Below are 19,630 nucleotides of genomic sequence, written 5' to 3'. Positions count from 1 at the left end.
TGTCTGGCACAGCTACTGAATTGGGAATGCAGCCCCTTTGGAATCCAGGTGCGTGTGTCCCTGTGCCAGGACCCCGAGCTCTGATTCTGCAGGATTGAGGAGTGGGAGCAAGTAGGATTTATGTTCTCACTAGAATTTGTGGACTGTTGAAAATTGTTTGTTTCTTTTTTCTTAAGTTGCTTAGTTTTTTTGTTTGCTTGTTTTTTTGGTGGTGGTGGTGGTGGTGGTGGTGGTGGTGTGTGTGTGTGTGTGTATGTGTGTGTGTGGTTTGAAATGCTTGTGATGAAGTGAACAAAGTTTTTCTTGGACATAGTCAATCTTTTACTGGGTATTATATTTCTTTCATTGTGTTTCAGTTGCTGTTTTTAGCTATATTCTACTTGTTTCTTTGGGGGGTGGGAGCATAGGCAGTTATGCTTAGGATTTACTTCTGGCTCTGCACTCAGGGATCACTCTCAGTAGTGCTCAGGAGACCATATTGGGCTTTGGGGATCAAGCCCAGTTGGCTCATAGAAAGCAAATGCCCTGCCAGCTGTACTGTCTCTACGGCTCTTTATTTTATTTATTTTTGTTGTTACTCTTTGGGCTATATCTGGTAGAGCTTAGGGGTTACTCCTGCCTCTGCACTCAAGGTTCCCTCCTCGTGGATTCAGGGACCTTATAGGATGACAGGGATCAAACCCAAGTCAGCCACATGCAAGGCAAATTCCCTACCCACTGTACTATTGCTTCAACTCCAAGCCTTTATTTTACTTTTTTTTTTTTTTTGGTTTTTGGGCCACACCGGGTGATGCTCAGGGGTTACTCCTGGCTATGCGCTCAGAAGTTGCTCCTGGCTTGGGGGACCATATGGGACGCCGGGGGATCGAACCTCGGTCCGTTCAAGGCTAGCATTGGCAAGGCAGACACCTTACCTCTAGTGCCACCGCCCGGCCCTTTATTTTACTTTTTAAAGGTAAAAATTTTCAGAGTAACATAAATTGAGTTGGGGAATGGGGAATTAATTTAAGGAATTTATCCATGTTAAAGTCTGGTTTTCTCAAATACTGTATTTTGTTTTGCAGGGATTTGTTTTAGCTGTTACTATAACAAGGGAAGCCATAGATGAATTCCGGCGTTTTCAGCGTGATAAAGAGGTGAATTCACATCTGTACAGCAAACTCACAGTAAGAGGTTAGCATGACACTCAGCATTGTTCAAGTATTGTTTTCAGAAATAATAAAATGGTATCATTTGATTCTACATTTATTCTAATTTCTGTGTTTGTTTTGGGCCATACCTGGCAGTGCTCCTGGCATACCCTGGCCCTGTGCTCAGGAATCACTCCTGGTGGCCTTGGGGGACCAAATAGGGTACCAGTGGTTGGAACTTTCTTTTTTGATTTGTTTTGTTTTGGGGCCACATCCAATGGCATTCAGGGGTTACTCCTGGCTCTGCACCCAGAAATCACTCCTGGCAGGGTCAGGGGACCATATGGGATGCTAGGCATTGAACCAAGGTCTGTCCCAGGTCAGCTGCATGCAAGGCAAATACCCTGCCACTGTGCTATCGCTCCTGCCCCTGAGAGGTTGGAACTTTCTAACAGAAGTACATTACATATAATTTCAAAGTGGAGTTTCCAGTTTCTAGATGCTGAGACGTATCAGTGATTACTTATCTAGGGTCCCATCAAAGTCAGTACAGGAGCAGGTCTTGTGACTCTGGGGAAGCCCAAGTGGTTTCACAGACATTTCTTTGAGCATGCTTCCTTCTCTCCACTCTCCTAAATTTTGGTGTAAACTTTCCTTTAAGGTGTGGCTCCAGGCCCTAGGACTTGCACAATACTGTGTACCCAAATCAGTGTTTTAATCCCAACGAGTCTCTTTCTTGCTGAGTGTTCTCAGGATACTGCTGTATGTGGGTCTCCATCTCTGTATAAAAGGAGCAGTGTATTAGGGGGACAGTGGGCCAGATCTCACAACCAGGATTAGACACAGATAATTGACAAAGAGACACCAATAATGAGGAAGACAGAACAAATGGGCATTCACAGATCTTGGGCACCTCTTCAAAAGTGAAGGAAGTTTAGGGTGATGGCTCACAGGCTCGTCCCAGTTTCAGCTCTTGAGTGAGACCCAAACTCCTGAGTTCTCAAAAGTGGCCCATCAGACACCTGTATAAGAGCAGTGTGGGGGTCCACCCACACACCAGGTTGTCAGGTGCACACAGCTGGGCAAGTGTGGCCAGGAGGACATTTACTGGCCCCTCACACTGCCAAATCGGGTTAGAGTGGATACAGGGTGTAGATTTATTCAGAACAACCCTAGTAGCCAAAAATATTTCTGTGACTTAGACTATTTCTTTTTCCTTTTTCTTTCCTTTTTTTGGGGGTGTGGGGGTCAGGGCCACACTCAGCAGCGCTCAGGGTTCCTCTTGACTCTGCAATCAGAAATAGCTCCTGGCAGGCTCAGGGAACCATATGGTATACCATGGATGGAGCCTAGGTCTGTTCAGGGTTTGCCGCATGCAAGGCAAATGCCCTACCACCATGCTATCACTCCAGCCTTAGATTATTTTTCATAGAAAGGTAAAAACTGTCCACGTATTCTGTTCAGTGATTTTTCTCTAGTACTTATAAACCATGACCAGTAGCTACTGAGTGTGTGGTGTGAGGGGCGGGAATGGGACTGCCACACCTGGCAGTGCTCAGGGTTACTCCTGCCTCTCCACTCAGGAATTACTCCAGGAGATGATAGGAACTATATGGGATGCCAGAGATTGAACTCAGGTCAGTGTGTGCAAGGCAAGCCCTTCCCCCGGGACTCTGTCCAGTGTGTATTAACTGGGTTATATCTCTGGGTCTTATTTTTTCTTTCCTGATAGTCTGCTCTGATGATGTTTTTGAGATCACTCTCCTGACACTCAGGTCTGGGGCTGCTTTCACTCTGTTCTGTGTGGTCTGCAGCAGGTCTTTAATCCTGCACAGGACTGTCGAAGTTTTTACAATGGCATTTTTTGAAAAGACTTCTTTTTTGCGAATTGAAAAGTTATTGAAAAGCTTTGCTGATTAAAGTTTTGGCAGGAAAACTTATAAACTTTCATTTTTGGAAAAGAGATCTCCAAAATGCCCAGGTAAACGAGATGTCACTTTGTCTTTAGAAACAGAAGTGACGGGGCCGGAGAGATAGCATGGAGGTAAGGCGTTTGCCTTTCATGCAAGAGGTCATTGGTTCGAATCCCGGCGCCCCACATGGTCCCCTGTGCCTGCCAGGAGCAATTTCTGAGCCTGGAGCCAGGAATAACCCCTGAGCACTGCCAGGTGTGACCCAAAAACCAAAAAAAAAAAAAAAAGAAACAGAAGTGACATGGTTTAGTGAAATTCTTTTTGTGAGGGCATGTGTAGGGCAAGCTCCTTACCTTCTGTGTCATTGCTCTGGCCTTTAATTGATAGTTTCTCTCTTCTTGATTTTTTTTTGGAGATCTGTTGTTTGTTTTTTGTTTGTTTCTTTTGTTAACTGAATCACAATGAGATACACAGTTACAAAATTGTTGATAGTTAAGTTTCAGTCATACAGTGTCCCTACTTTCTCCCAACCCCCCAGCCTGTCTCTGTGGCAAACAATACATCATCCTGCCCCCCAACTTATTTTCTTTTGAGCACTGTGGTTTGCAATGCTGTTACTGAAATTATCATAAAAATCACTTTCTCTCCTTTCAGTACCCAGTTCTTGTCCAGAGTGATCATTTCTAACTCTCATAGTGGTTCCTTCTCTTCCCTAACTGCTTCCCCCCACTACTTGTGACAAGTTTTCTACTCTGGACTGGTCCTCCTGACCCTATTTCTACTGTCTTTTTATATCTCACATAGGATATCATCTATCTGTCCCTTACCTTCTGAGATTTTTCACTCATATTTGTCTATGTATAAGCAAATTTCATGACTAATATTTTTCCTGTTCCATAGGAAAAATCAACTGCATAGTATTCTACTGTGTAGTTGTACCACAGTTTCTTTATTCATTCCTCTGTTCTTGGGCACTTGGGTTATTTCCAGATTCTGGCTGTTGTAAATGGTGCTGCATTGAATACAGGAGTACAAATATCTTTCTACATTATGCTTTTGGGCTCCTACAATACATTCCTAGCAATGGTATTGCTGGGTCTAATGAAAACTCAATTTCTAGTTTTTTTGAAGAATGTCCAAGAATGTCTGTATTGTTTTCCAAAAAGTCTGGGCCAGGGGGCCAGAGCCTAGTACAGTGGGAAAGGCACTTCACTTGCATGTAGTCAACCCAGGTTCTATTCTCTGCACCCCATATGTATCCCAAGATTACTTTCCTGGCAGCAGTAATTCCTAAGTGCAGAGTCAGGAGTAACCCCGGAGTACTACTGGGTGTGGCCCCAAAACTAAAACAAACAAAACCAAAAAGATCAGTGGGCATTATCCCCAGCAGGAAGGAGAGTTCCATTGCTTCATCCTGCACCCATGCCAGCACTGGGTATCCTTATTCTTTTGGATGTGTGCCCATGAGATCTGTGTGCAGAATGTCGTGTGTGCATATCATCCACCTGGGGTACCCTAGACAAGTTGGATATGCTCACTGCTTCCATGGCCTGCTCTAAGGCCAGTGTTTCCACATGAAGTTGGTGCCAGTGAGATCGATCCAGTGTCGACAGGCGTGTCCAAGCCTCCCATAGCAACTGGGGCTCTCGGTACCCGCCTACCAGGAAGTGGCATAGCCTCATGTGACTTATGTGGACTTTGCAGCCAGGGTTCACTTATTCCTGAAGCATGTTCAAGTTTATGTGTTGTGCTAATACATTGTAAAAGTCCTCTTGACATCTTCCAAATGGACATCTTTGGCCTGATTTTCTTTTTTTTTTTTTTTTTTTTTTTTTGGTTTTTGGGCCACACCCGGCAATGCTCAGGGGTTACTCCTGGCTGTCTGCTCAGAAATAGCTCCTGGCAGGCACGGGGGACCATATGGGACACCAGGATTCGAACCAACCACCTTTGGTCCTGGATCGGCTGCTTACAAGGCAAACACCACTGTGCTATCTCTCCGGGCCCTGGCCTGATTTTCTATTGTGAATTTCCTCCTAGTGGATGGCATGCTAGATTTTTGTGAGAAAGAGTATTTTTTAAATTACATATCTGTGGTCCTTAGGCTTAACTCCTGGCTCTGCTCAGGGATTACTCCTGGTGTTTAGAAAACCATATGAGTGTCAAGGATCAACCCAGGCTCCGGCACAGCAGCACAAAGTTTCTTAATTGCAATTAAGCTTAATGTGTCAATATTTTCTTCAGTGGTCTTGCAATGAAGCTTTGGGTACTTCTCATTTTTTCCTAATATATATATTTTTTTAATTCCAGTTGAATGGGGCACATGATTATAAAGACCGTTTAATGGCGCATTTCCATTTTACAGGCAAAAAATATGTTTTTGTTTTGTTTTGGTTCTGGGCCACACCAGTTGGTGCTCAGGGCTAACTCCTAGTGGGGCATAGGGGGAACATATAGTATTCCGGGGGTTGAAACGAGCTGGCCACATGCCTGGCAAGTATCCTACTCACTGTATTCTCTCTCCAGGCCCAAAAATGACTTTAACAGTGGTTACCAAAATGTGAAAACAGATTGTACATTCTAAAACAGATTAACAGAGGGAGCATGACAGGCTGTGGCTTTAGATCTTAGGACATGTCAGCTATTCTGTGTGTGTGTGTGTGTGTGTGTGTGTGTGTGTGACTCCTGAGAATTCTTTTCTGCTATTTCTCACATATGGAACTTAAGAAAACATACAATTTATAGATGTCACTCTCCATGATGATACACCACCCTGTAGAAGAGTCACTCTCCATAACTTTACCCCATGTGCAAGAGTCACTAGTGCTCTGTGACATTACACACTGTGGAAGAATCACTCTCCATGATGTTACACTCTGTGGAAGAGTCACACTCCATGACAATATACTGTGTAAAAAAGTAATGCAGAAAGTAATTCATAATGCAGAATGTAGCCTGCTTTTTCGTTGCTGATCTAGTTCGTGAGAGGTGATTTTTTTATATAGTTTTCTTTTTAGCTTGTTTCCTCTTGGTGTCATTCTTAATACTGATGTGAATGATGTCAACAGTGATCAAAGTAGAGCTCTTGCTGATGTAGCACTAGTCATCGGATCATTTTATTTGATACTGGTTTGTGACCATTGCTGCCCAGATTGAGCCCTGAGCTTTTGGCAGTTGTCTCCTGGGGGGGGGGGGGGTTGTCCCCCATCCCTGTCATCTTCTGCTAGCAGAGATGAACATTTGTTTTCCAGGGTGAAGAGAAACCCATTTTCAGTCTTGTGTCTCAGAAAGAAAGAATTTATCCTGAAAGTACTGTTTAGGGGCCGGGCGGTGGCGTTAGAGGTAAGGTGCCTGCCTTGCCTGCGCTAGCCTTGGATGGACTGCGGTTCGATCCCCCGGTGTCCCATATGGTCCCCCAAGCCAGGAGCGACTTCTGAGCGCATAGCCAGGAGTAACCCCTGAGCATCACCAGGTGTGACCCAAAAACCAAAAAAAAAAAAAAGAAAAGAAAATACTGTTTAGCTGAATGGCTGAAGTATCCACAATAACCCCACTCCCACCCCCCAAAAAAACCTTTCCAAAGTGTTATTTAAGAAATGAAAGTTTTCGCTATTCCTTTGAGTTGATTATACTTCTTTTTTTTTTTTTAAGGTAAAGTGCAAGTTCAGAGTTCAGACATACAAGTTGGAGACCTCATCATAGTGGAAAAGGTTGATATTTTTAAAATATATTTTAGATCTGCATTATGCCATTATTGACAAAGTAATTTCTGATTCTGAGAGAGATTGGCTGAACTGTATATTTTAGATCTGAGCATCTTTATGTAAGGTTTGATTATGTAAAGAAAACTAGGTTTGGGAATGTTCTGTCTAAAGTATCACATGAAACTGGATAACAGGATTACCAAGCCACTTTACCAAGGGAACCACATTTTTTGAGTCTGTAGTGAACGCATGTAGAAGAACCCCAGGAAATGATCCTATACACCGAGGGAAAGAGTATCTGAGAGAGATCAGGGCTGCAGGAAGAACTGAGCGGGTGGGGCCTGAGGTGGTATCTCTGGCAGGAGTCTGGCAAGAGCCACCTGTGTGCTTGCCTGGCACTTGTCTGTCACACTCATTTCCTTGCAGGAGTTCCATCATGCAGGCTTCTTTGTATGTTCTGCCCAGACTTACTTGGCCAACCACCCTGTTCCTAGAAAGTATGAGATCACTCGACCTGCCCTGTGCTGTGGAAGTTCTGCTCAGGCAGGTCCCTATGTGCTGAGGGATGGTCTCCAAGGCCTCTGCATGGGATGCCAGCTCAAGTCCCAGGGATGCCCAGCAGACCTCTTGTGAGGTTGTTGTGGAAAAAGGGGCTTCTCCATAGTTCTATGCCAAGCGAGGGCTGGCCGAGAGCTCCCCCATGTAGCCCTCAGTTCTGTACACCCATCTTATGCCGCACTCACTTCACACTTTTCAGTGACCTCTTGCTGGATTTTCAGGCCACTTTTCTTTTCTGTTGGAATCATAGTTGAAGTCCTCATGACTGAGTCTGTGGCTTCTCGAGAACAAGTGCTGATGTGATTGGTCAGGCCCCACTAGTTGAGTGTCATTGCAACATAAGCAGGAGTTTGTGTCCCTCAGTTTTGTGGGGGTTTGGCTGTGTCCGCCTTAGGCTTTCTGTCACCTCACGCTTCCGACTGGGCTTCTCTGTAGGTCTTGGTGTCCCGGTTTCTTGAGCCCAAGCTTGTCCCCTTCCTAGCCTTGTGAACACTTCACAGTGACCTGCCAGTAAGAGGACATGACAGACAGCAGCTGGACATAACTCTGACCTGCACTTTTTTCTTGTTCCACTGACTGAGTGGTTGATGTGGTCATGTGAGTATCAGGGCCAGAAGATCTCAGAGGCTCAAGTGCGGGCCCTTTTGGCCTCTCTCCTCTCTCCTCCCTCATCCCTTCTGCTCTCACTAATGGAGGAAATGTGCACCTTCCAGACCTTTCTGCCTCTCCTCTCTCTCCCCTTCTCCCCTCTGCTCTCAACTGACAGAAGAAGCACGCACCTTTTATGCTTGCTGCTAGACTGAATGACTACCCATGGTCCCCGACCCCCCAGGAGTGGAGCTCTGTATCTGGGTGCCCATGTAGGAGACAGAACTCACACCTCGCACACATGAGGGCCTTTTTCTGCTATGGATTCGGGGCCAGGTCCTGACCACTTTTCTTTGTTCTTGTAGTTCATGTACTGGTCCACCAAATGTGACTTATAGCCGGCCAGTTTCGATTTGTTGTCATGTAAAAATTCCACATGTTTACTTACCTAAAAAACGTGAATACTAGGAAATTCAAGATCTGGTTCCTAAGAATTACTATGAAATAAGTGAATACTAGATCTGTACTATTGGCTAAAACCAATTTGTGGAAATTATAATGACAAAGCATTTTGTGTAGGGCCGAAGCAACAATTTAGCAAGTAGGACATTTGCTTTGCATGAGGCCACACTGGGTTTGACCTCCACTATCCCATCTGGTCCCAACTCCTCCAGGAGTGATATCTGAGTGACCCAAAGAGAGTGTGTGAGTCCAAGGGGGCATCAGCAGGTGCCCACCAGCCTCCCTAGAAGATTCTCGTGGAACCACATCAGCCCTAGAAAGCAAATGGGCATCTTTACCATCACTGCACTGGCTGTGGCAGATTTCAGGAAGGTGCAGGGAGTGAAGACAGGGCTGTGTGTGAGGTGTGTGGGTAACTGTGCTCCTCTGCTTCCTCCACTCAAGAGAAAGAGCTCAGGCCACTCCGAGTTCCTGCCTCAGAAACGTTTAGAAAGGCAAGTATAACTGCAACCAGAGGAGCTAAGGAAGGGCTGAGAGCTGAAGTCAGTCAAGCTGACGTCAGGCAGATGTTAAGATAACAGAAACATCCGTAGCGGGACTTCAGTGAAGGCGAGGAAAACCCTGTTATCATGAGGAGTGAGACAGGGTCTGGTACTCCTGGTCCTGCAGGCATAAAAAGGCCATTACAAGAGACCCTGGGCCACTGTGTTGGCCAGTAAGCTACTCTGGTAGACTTGAAAATTCTCTGAAACTTAGTCAGCCTAGTTCAATGACCAGAAAAGATGTTCTTCCATGGCCAACGGGCCATGGAGGAGTCCTCATGAAGAGGGTTCGAAAAGAATAGAGGAGGGAGCAGTGCTTACTCACTCCAGAGACGCTGCCCTGAACACTCGCCCCAAGGACAGATGTGGCAGAGTTCCCCATTTATCTCCCAGTGACTGTCAGCAGTAGAGGGTGGTTCCCAGCATGGCTGAGCTGTCTTTGTTGTCTTTACTGAAACACACAAAGGAAATGTCATTGGCACTCCTGGAGCCACAGGTCAGCCTGCATCCTCGGCCTGGTCTCCTTCCTGCCCATGCCAGCCTCTGTGTCTCCAGAGCCCCTGAGTTTTTACAGTGATGCTGTTGGGTTTTTTTGTCAGAGATCATACTTGTCTTTTGCTTGTAAGTGAGTTCCTGAAATGGGCATGTATATTTAAAAAATAGTGTCTTATTGCTTGTTAGTGATATATACATATATATGTACATATATATATATATGTGTATATATATATATGTGATTTGATTTTGCTTTTATCTTTGCTAATATTTTTGTGCTTTCTTTTGCATTCATTACTTTCTTATTTCCCTTCCTGTCCATTGAATGTTTAGCTCTTTGTGCATTTTCCGCCTCGTTTTCCTACAGTATTGATTTAATTGTGTATATTTTCTTAACATTTTCTCACTCGGCTGGTGTCCCACCTTGATCAGAGTTTGTGTTACCATTCCATTAGCAATGTTTGCTGAGCGCTGCTGTGTTTCCGTCCCGACCTGTCGGCCTTCACAGCGGAACTTCTCCCCGAGGCCACCAAGCAAAGCAGGAAAGCGCTTTCTCCCCCTGCACGCTCTCAGCCCCCGCGACATGTCTTTGTGGAGGGAGCTGCTGGCTGACAGCTGCCGACCTCTTTACCTGTGTGGATAAACCTAAGCTTTCAACAGTGTAAATAAGACCTGCCGTCATTTGACGGGTCTGGCTCTAGAGCTTGTCTTACTCCTTAATTAGTTGCTGAAGCTTTTGTGGTAGGTGGAGGTGGCAGACAGCTCCAAAACCAAGTGCAGGTGTGTGAGGGTGCAAGCACTTCTTTTTCCTGTGAGGAATTAGGTCATTGGTGCCCAGGGCCACCTCTGTTGATTCAGCGTCAGCTCCTGCTTGGTTTAGTCATGATAGTTGCTGTGTGGTTCACCAGGGAGAGGCCGGGCCAGGCACAGATATTAGGTTCAGGTCAGTCTGGTCAATTCTTAGGAGGGCTTTTGCTCGAGCCCTGGTCTGAAGACATCTCATTTGTACTGAAGGAGGAGGACCGCTCTCAGTTTCCAAAGGGAAAGTTCAACTCTGTGTTAGTTACTTTTACTAGTGATCTCTACTTTGCAGTGGAATTATGTTAATTTATAAACCCGTACATAGACTATTATTAACGTTTGGTATCAACCATTCTTTGCAGAATCAAAGAATTCCATCAGATATGGTCTTCCTTCGGACGTCAGAGAAAGCAGGTACTGTTACTTTGATTCACGTTGCTAATGATTATTGGTATTTTGGCAATTTCAAATTCATTTTTGAAGGGTAAAAATGTAAGTTTATTCGTATAATATTTTAGTTGGAATAACAATGAATTAACCGATTTCTAAGTCACATTTTACTATTTATATTTACTTGTGTGTGAAATTAAGTTTTTATTTCCATCCATGTTGAGATAGGAAAGGTTCGGGAATGGACTTGCTTGAGGTTGGGTTATGATTCTATTTGCAATTGGTGTGTCTGTAGTAGACAGGCTAGGCCCCATGAATAGTCCTCAAGTCTGCCTACTGGTGCCCACGCTGAGCCTTTTGTGGGTGCAGTTAATCAGGGAGCTTTGGAAAGGGGTCAAGAGATGGGCATTTGGGTCACCAAGGAAAACAGGTATAGCGAGATCAGGAAACTCAAACTCAGTTCTGAGTTGCCCTATGGACTTCAGTGCCCTTGCCAAGGCCCCAGAGTTTCCACCTTCTCCCAGAGGAAGGGAAACAGCCACTTTTCTTCTACTTCCTACTCTGACTGCAGTGAAGGACTCAGTTTTCATTGCATTGTCATAGCATTGCTGCTGCATTAGAGTTAATATGATGGTGATGATATTCTTCGAGCATACCCCTGGCTTGTGCTCTGGGATCACTCCTGGCAGTGATCAGAGGACCATAAGGGGTGCTGGGATCAGACATGGGTCGAATATGTGGAAGGCCAGTTCTCTCCCATCTGTGCTCTCTCTGACACAAGCATTATTTTTGAACATAAGAGCCTCTCTAGCAATGCTCTGGGCTGGGTCACTTGCTTCTTTTCCAGCTATCCATGTTGGTGTCTGAGCTGAGGCCATGGTTCTTTTCCATCCATCCACATGGGTGCTCTGGGCTGGGTCAATCACTTGGTCCTTCTCTATTCATTGAAGTTGGTTTCATGACTGGTTTCATAGAAGCCTCTCAATTGTTGCAGGCAGATATTCTGTGTTTGTCCCTAAGTTTTGGCCCTTTGGAAACCTGCATGCATTTGTTTCCTTGTTGCTCTTCGATTGTGTCGATCCATTGTGGAATTGAAGACCACATTTATTTCTGTCACATATCTATTTTCCTTCATTCCTTGACATATTGTTCGGTGCCGTTTGAGACATTATCCCCAGGTGAATGTGTATGACTTTAGCTTTGGTGGGTAGTTGGGCCACATCTTGCTGTGCTATTCCACCTATTTCTGGTCCTGAGCTCAAAGTTCACTTTTGGCAGTTTTGGGGACTATTTGTGGTGCCCGGGATCTAATTGAGGTCGATCACTTGAAGACAAGTATTGTAGCTTCCCTCCTCTCTGACTCCACCCTGCTGTCTTTTTATGCTATAACCTTCTCATAAGTCACTGTGCCTGGTCATGATAGTCATATAGCTTATCTGCTTGGCAATTGAACTCCATTTCCCCTGACTTTCCATGGCTGTGTCTGAGTCTGACCTATGTCCCAGGATCCATTCATTCTGCCTCCTTCATGTTTAAAAGTTAGCTTTATTCTCCACAAAAACTCACAGGCAGCAAAATGCACCAATTGTCAACCCACTTTAAGGCCAAAACCTGTATGTGCCCTGCCCACCACTGCCACTGTGGAGGGCTGTGTCCTGGTGTCAGTGGCCTGAAACCCCAATGCACACCCCGCTGCACACTGGTACCTCACTCCTCTGGCTGACACCCCAAACAGACCTTGCCCCTCAGCTTTCCCTGTCCTCTTCCCTCCCCCTTACCTCTGAGCCCTAGCTCACCGTCCTCTCTGGCCAGACCTCCTGAAAGACTGCCGACCTCTCTCTCTCATGCCCCTCACCTGCTTCTGTCCAGTCTGCTAGATCTTGCCCCCTCAGCCCTTAGATGGCACTCTGATCCATGCATGCCCTGTCCAGCTGTACATTTAAAGCTGAAGTAGTGTCATTCAGTATCTTTTAGTACTTCTCATTTTGCAGGTCAAAATGAGTTTTTGGGCCACACCCTGTGATGGTCATGGCTATGTGCTCAGAAATCTCTCCTGGCTGGGGGACCATATTGGACGCCGGGGATTGAACTTAGGTCTGTCCTGGGTCAGACACATGCCAGGCAAATGCCCTACCACTGTGCTATCACTCTGGTCCCATATCTGAGAATTTTAAGAATTATGTTTGGTTTTCAGAATAGTGTGTATGATATACATGTATGCTCATTTTGGGCTTTTTATTTTCCTGGATTTTTTGTTGTTGTTTTTGGTTTTGGTTTTTGGGCCACACCTGATGATGCTCAGGGATTACTCCTGGCTATGTGCTCAGAAATTGCTCTTGGCTTGGGGAACAATATGGGATGCCTGGGATTGAACTAAGGTCCATCCTGGTTTGGCTGTGTGCAAGGCAAATGCCCTACCTCTGCGCCATTGCTCTGGCCTTTGGACTTTTGAGGCCACACCTAGCAGTGCTCAGGGCTCTACACTCAGAAATCTCCTTGCAGGTCTCATGGGACCATATGGGGTATCCATGATCAAATCTAGGTCCAGGCACATGCAAGGCAAGTGCCTTCCCACTGTGCTATCACCCCGGCCTCTGCATGCTCATTTCTTGTTACATATATTCCTGAAGGTTCCCTCAGTGGAACCTCAGGTGCACATTGTGTCTGTTTTAACTTGTAGTTGTATTATAGTTCTCACCTGGACTGCTTCTTTGTCAGAATGGCATGGTTGGAGCTGACTCTTCTTCTGTGATCTATAAAAGTATCAGATGGCCTTTCATTCTGTTTTCTCCTCTTCATAAGGTGAACCAGGTGGCTTCCCAGTGTATGCAATTTGTGTCACAATATTACCTTTCATTGAAGATTCTTGGCTTGATTCGTTCTTTGTGACTCTAAGTAGTTACTATTTTAAATTTTTTAGTTGCCTCATTTTCAAAAGAACACATGCTTAGAATTGTTCTGTATGTACCACTCTGTTTACTACTTTTGTGTCTCAGCTCAGAAAACCTTGATATTTTCTCTGCTCTAAGCCTCTAGTCTAGACCTTTCCCAATAACGTAACCCTGAATCCATGCAGTGTTCAGGAGCGGGTAGTAGCCAAGCTTGTCGATGCTGCTCGGAGCCTCACCAGCATGATATCGACTGTGTATTAATACAGGACATTCTCTCGGGCTGTCAGCCGATTGTTTAGAATGGAAATGAAGCTGCTGATGGATCTGGTGACTGATGGCTTAAATTCCAATTAATCAATTGCTTCATCAGTTTCTTAATTCAGATCAAATATCTCCTGAATGCCCACAATTCTTTTCGTGGTATTAAGAGAAATTAATGCTTTAGAACTAATTTCCATCAATCTCTTATAAATGTCAATATCTTTTTCAGTTGTCTCCTAAGTGATGACATTATCGTTTCTGTGTTTGGGGCATATCACAATGGCTCAGCTGTCACTTGTGAGTGGGGCGAGGGGCTTGGTAAATGACACTGTACTCAGCCGCCTTCTCTCTGTGGTGTGATTCATCTTTCCAACAGCTTAAAAATTTCATGCAGAGTCATTAAGTCATATAAATGATTCAGAAATTAAGTTTAATGGCAAGCGATCTGCTCTTATGTATGCAAAGTCAATGTCTATTTTTCTGTGTTGGGCCTAGTCTGCTGCCCATCTCTTTGGGGCCACTGATCTAGTGCTAATATTACAGGAGGCCTCACTATGCTTAGGACAGGCCATGCTCTGTCTCGCTGGCTCCAGCCGTTACTTGATCAGCACTTGCTGCGGCCAGCCTGCGTGCCCCTGGACGCTCTGATCTCGGCTTGATTGTCATTAAACCTGTCCTTCCCTGTCAACTCTTGTCAATTATACAAACTCAAATCAAGTATTCATAAGACGTCCGTAATGGGATCTGAGAAGAGTGATTCAATAATTCATTTAGCCGCATCTCACTCACCTCACTGGTGGCCAGGGCTTGCTGCTGGAGCCTCATTCAGTGCAGGCCTGTAAGACAAGCCAAGGTGGCCATCACTGCTTCCGACTTTGCATGGTTCATTCTCTGGCTGTAAATCATACCCAGTCCTGCAAGATTCGGGATGTTAATAGACTGACGATAAACGGTCTGTTTACCCAATGCTGTTAAAATATAACATAGTTATTGCATGTGAAGCCAGTCCTTGTTTATATGAAAGCTAGCTATCGTGTTTCCATTGTTTCCTGAGTTTATCACTATCTGGATATTATTTGCATGTTTAGAAAGCTCGGAATACTTAAGAGTGAAAGACTTCAGAGTTTACCCTTTTTTAAGGTCCAAGAAAGCAAATTTACAGCAGAGCAAGTAGCACTGATGTTTCAGAATATGTGTCAGAATTGAAAATCCAATTCCCTTTGAGTCCTTGTCACTTATATCAAGACTTGTCTACTCAAACATGCTTGTATTTAGAGTGGGTAAAAAAAAAAATCAATCCTGGAAAAAAAAATGTTTAACTGCAGGGTCAGGGGTCGAGCAAGCTGAAGGGGCTGGAGCACATGCTCCGCATGCAGGGATCTGCCTGGTTTCCTGAGAGCCACCGGGGAGGACCCTGGTACAGAGCCAAGTGCAGGCCCTGAACACCAGCAATTATGATGCAGAGACCAAAACAAAACCCCAAAATTCAACAGCAAAGCCTGTCAAGTAATGGGCCCTTGCAAGTTTTCTTATATTTAATTTCTGCAATAATTGGTTAGGTCCTGTTATCTTGTTCAAATATTTTTCTTATAAATATTTTGGCAAATAACATATGACCAAGTTCAGTTATATGATTAGATGCCTTTAACAAAGTGCAAGTAGTCAGATACTTGAGTACTCTGTGGCTGCATCTTCAGCTGGTCAGACAGACACTGGGGAGACCTTTCCCTCATGAGCAGAGCACTGGATGTGAGGGTGATAGGCTCATGTTTAAAGGCTAGGCCAGGCCGCTGTGGTCACGGCATAGTGGCTGAGCAAGAACAGGAGCAGCCTCACTGACCTGTTGGCTCTGGGAACCTGGGAAGGAGGCTGGTATGCCTGCGTGCAGCTTTATTTGTAGGATGTGATGGCAGTGCTAGCCCAGGCTCTGTGGAGATTCTTCCAGACAGGAGTTACTTGGGTAGAAGATGTCTCTGTTAGGACCTTTCTAGCATAGTTCCGGGCTCTACCCTTGGTCTCCAGGGCAAAGAAATGGGAACCTTTGGTGAGATGAGGGGCTTCACCAGGTGAAGAGCCATGAGGTGAGGAGGTGTGAGGCGAGGGGCTATGTGAGGTGAGGAGCTTCGTGAGGTGGTTCCATCAGCTCCCAGTGCTGTTTCCCTCACTTGGGAGTCCCTGCACTGGGCAGGCTTGGCCCTGCTGGAGAGAATGGGGCACAGAGTGCCATCTGCGCTCCACCACTGTCTCTAGAAAATACCTCCTGAGCTGACCAGATCCCTCCTTGTAGGGAATATCAAATATTGTGAAGGTGAATTGTGGCACTTGGAACAATGAGAATGACTCCCTGTCTCCAAAGCCCTCTTCTTAGGTCTTCCTCACACCTGTATTTATTGCAGCGCTATTTACAATAGTCAGACTCTGGAAACAACCAAGATGCCCTTCAACAGATAAAGAAACTGTGGTACATATACACAATGGAATACTATGCAGCTGTCAGGAGAGATGAATTCATGAAATTTTTCTATACATGGATGGACATGGAATCTGTTATGCTGAGTGAAATAAGTCAGAGGGAGAGAGAGGTATAGAATAGTCTCATTCATTTATGGGTTTTAAGAAAAATAAAAGGCATTGAAATAATTCTCAGAGATAGGGCTGGAAGGACCGGCTCAAGATATGAAGCTCACCACAAAGAGTGGTCAGTGCAGTTAGAGAAATAACTACGCTGAGAACTATCATAAAAATGTTAGTGAGTGAGGGATGTAGAAAACCTGTTTCAAATACAGGGGTTTGAGGGAGGGAGGAGATGGGTGCATTGGTGATGGGAAGGTTGCACTGGTGAAGGAGGGTGTTCTTTTTATGACTGAAACCCAACTACAGTCATGTTTTAATCATGGTGTTTAAATAAAGATATTATTTAAAAAATAAAATAAAATAAAGAAAGACACAAAAAATAAAATAAAATAAATTCTGTGACCAAGGGAGTTGGGGTTCCTCTCTGGTGGAAGGACAGCTGAACTGACCTGGCCAGACTGGCCCAACCTGTGAATACACAAATGTCTCCCCGGTATTGACTGACCAGTTGACAGCCAGACTGGGGGCTGTGCTCTGCTCTCAGGCTTAAAGCAGGTCACAGTCCCCTTCTGCAGCTCCTTCTGTGTCCCCAAGGCCTGTGTGAATAGCAGTTTACAGGGACACTCCCACACACCTACTTGGGCTTCACTCACTGCATTCTGGAGAGCCTGTCCTGGGAACACTTAAGGCTGGACAGCCAGTGCTCCCCATCCGAGATGGCAGTATAGCCCCCTTGTCCCTGTTCTCTGGAGGGCCTATTTCCTGGAGAATGTAGTAGAAGACTCATGCCCCAATTCCAGGGAATTGAAGGGACATGGGTCTGGAAACAAATGCCAATGCAGGAAATAATCCACACATGGTTAAGGGGATAAAACAGGTTCAGGAACTTCCACACACAAGCCTTCCACTCCCAAGAAGCAGATAGCTCAATGGTGGGAAACCGAAACCACAGGCGTTTTTTTCTGAGACCTGTGGTTTTTAATTGGGAAGCCAAGACCACACCCTGGAGTGGAGAACAGGTGGTCTAAGGCACCAATCCAAAAGGTGCTTCATCCAAAGGTGCTTCCAAACAATGAATAACAAGCATATCCTGAAGAAGATGAAACCTGGTTAACCCAGCAAAGAAGGCAGAGACCCCTCAGCCACCCATGCCCATCCCCAAGTCTTGTGAAAGACTGGAACTCAGCCCACTTTCAGTGAGTCTCTTATGAGAGACAGGAAGGAGGCTCAGAAGGTGACTTTGGGGCTCCCCCTGCAGAGACCATGTTCCTGAAGCCACATCATGACCCAGCATCTGTGGAGAGATGAGCCTGTTGCTGCCCATCAGGCTCAGGAGGGGTATGCAGTGAGTTGGTCCTGAAGAAATGAGGTGTCTGTCCCCGCTTCCATTCCCTGTTGCCTCCTTTCTCTTTTAGTGAAGTTCCAGGGATATCGTCTCTGAAGGAGACTCTGCTAGAGCTGAGCTTGAATTGGGTGCGATGCTGCTGGGGTGAGGGAGTGGAATGTGGAGAAGGATTGGGGCCTGATTGGTGATAGTATAGCAGGACGGAAGACACTTCCATTGCATGCTGATGACCCTTGAGCCTGGTCCCTGCACCCCATAGAGTCCCCTGAGCCTGCCAGGAGTGATTCCTGAGCCCACTGGATGTGATTTGGTGCCTGGTGCCTTCCCACTCTGCCCCCCACAAGTTGAGGTATGAAGTTGAGCCCCTGAAAGACTACAACCTTGCAGAGTGGTGGTGAACTAGGAATCCAGGGAAATCAGAGCAAGCTGGGCTGGCTGGCAGCACCCAGAGCGTCCCATCCTGCCCATCATGAGTGAATAGTCAAATCCCCTTCCCAAATGGCTGCGAAGGAGCCTCCCTTCTCCAATGCTCTGACTCTTGGCTTTTGCTCCCTAATCTCCCTCATCTGTTTTCCTGTTCCTTTTGCGGTTAAGGCCGGTTGCCTTTCTGGCTTCTTAGGTGTTTCCTCAAGTCCTTTCCTTTGTGGTTATTATGGCGATCTTGCACATCCTAAGCCGTAACATCTACTTTGGATTTTTACCAGTTTAAGTCGAATAACGTACAAAAGCTCTATTTGTCTGCTTTGGCTTTCCCCTTGGTCCCAGAAGTGACACAATTCACAGATGCACCTACTGCCTCTCAGACCCGTGGGTGAGCTGTTGAACCCAGCCAAAGCTGGAGTGGTCCTCACCGTGGAGCCCCACCACATTGTCATGGTGTCTGACGTAGAGAGGATGGAAGTGGGTCATATGTGCTACTCTCTCAACCAGCTTCTTCACCCTGGGGTCCTGAACAACTCCCACTGGCTGTGTTGGTCAGTGATTGTCTTTCTCTGGGATATCTTCGTCTGCGTGTTATTTTATCGTTATTAAAGTGAATTCTAGTTAGAGGCAGTTGGGGTGGTTTGTGAAGTAGAGCACTGGATAGTAGTAGCATTGGGCCTTCCTGGGTAGCAGATGAGAGATAAGGATTAACTGACAGATTCATTTTGGAATAAATAGGCTACTAGTACTGAGGGCCCAGTTTGGGCAAGTCTAAGCTGCAGTACTGCAATGTGGGGCAACTTCCTACAACTTTGTACCTGGGATGGGAGCAGTGACGCTTTTTCTCTCCTTCCAAGGCTCCTGCTTTATTCGTACAGACCAGCTGGATGGAGAGACGGACTGGAAGCTGAAGGTGGCTGTAAGCTGCACACAAAGACTGCCAGCACTGGGGGTGAGTGTGGGGCAACCAGGACACACTGACTCGGGCAGGGGTCGCCTGTGGTCAGTGACATGCCACTTGGGTCCAGGCAGTGGTTCTGCTTACCACCAGCCTGCTGCTACGCCTTCTTCCCTTTGGCCTACCTCTTTTAGTCTCTTGTTCATTCATTCCTCCCTTTTTTGCTCTCGTGATCCCTCTCTTGCTCTCTCCTCCCTTTTCCTCTTTCACTCTTTTCCTCTTAATCACTTTTTATTCCTGCTTTCTCTCTTTGTGTCTCTTCACTCACTTTTCTCTCTCTCTCACTCACTATTTTTCTCCAGCTCCTTTCTCAAAAGGATGATTGCAGAGTAAGTTAAATCCATAGTTTGGGGCTCAATGGATTAGCACTGAGTAGTTGTACTAGCACATCTGGTGACCAGGAAGGCATAAAATGATATAAAAATTTAAAAATGTTTTAAGCCATTTAATGAGTAATTCCTTTTGATACAGAAAATTCAGACAGTTGCGAAAATTTTTAGTTTGTGCTTTGATTTCAGAGCACATTCCCACACCTGGTATGAGCACTTTGCCTTATGTGCCTGTCTTCTCCTGGCCTATTCTTATACTCGGGGTT

The 19,630-nt window shown here is 45.6% G+C and overlaps 1 protein-coding gene across 1 annotated transcript in view; it reads left to right on the top strand.

The window, feature by feature from the left end:
- The window catches only part of ATP9B (ATPase phospholipid transporting 9B (putative)), a 106,085-nt gene that overhangs the window by 23,328 nt on the left and 63,127 nt on the right, over nt 1–19,630 (top strand). The window contains exons 5-8 of the mRNA XM_049781795.1: nt 1,065–1,173; nt 6,695–6,753; nt 10,556–10,607; nt 18,935–19,029. Of these exons, the coding sequence (XP_049637752.1) occupies nt 1,065–1,173; nt 6,695–6,753; nt 10,556–10,607; nt 18,935–19,029 (315 nt within the window). The remainder of the gene's footprint in view (nt 1–1,064; nt 1,174–6,694; nt 6,754–10,555; nt 10,608–18,934; nt 19,030–19,630) is intronic.

This window comes from Suncus etruscus, chromosome 10 (genome assembly GCF_024139225.1).
Source record: "Suncus etruscus isolate mSunEtr1 chromosome 10, mSunEtr1.pri.cur, whole genome shotgun sequence".
In the NCBI taxonomy this organism is placed as follows: domain Eukaryota; kingdom Metazoa; phylum Chordata; class Mammalia; order Eulipotyphla; family Soricidae; genus Suncus; species Suncus etruscus.
Note: the sequence above shows the minus strand (reverse complement) of the source record. Positions and strands in the feature narration are given on the sequence as shown.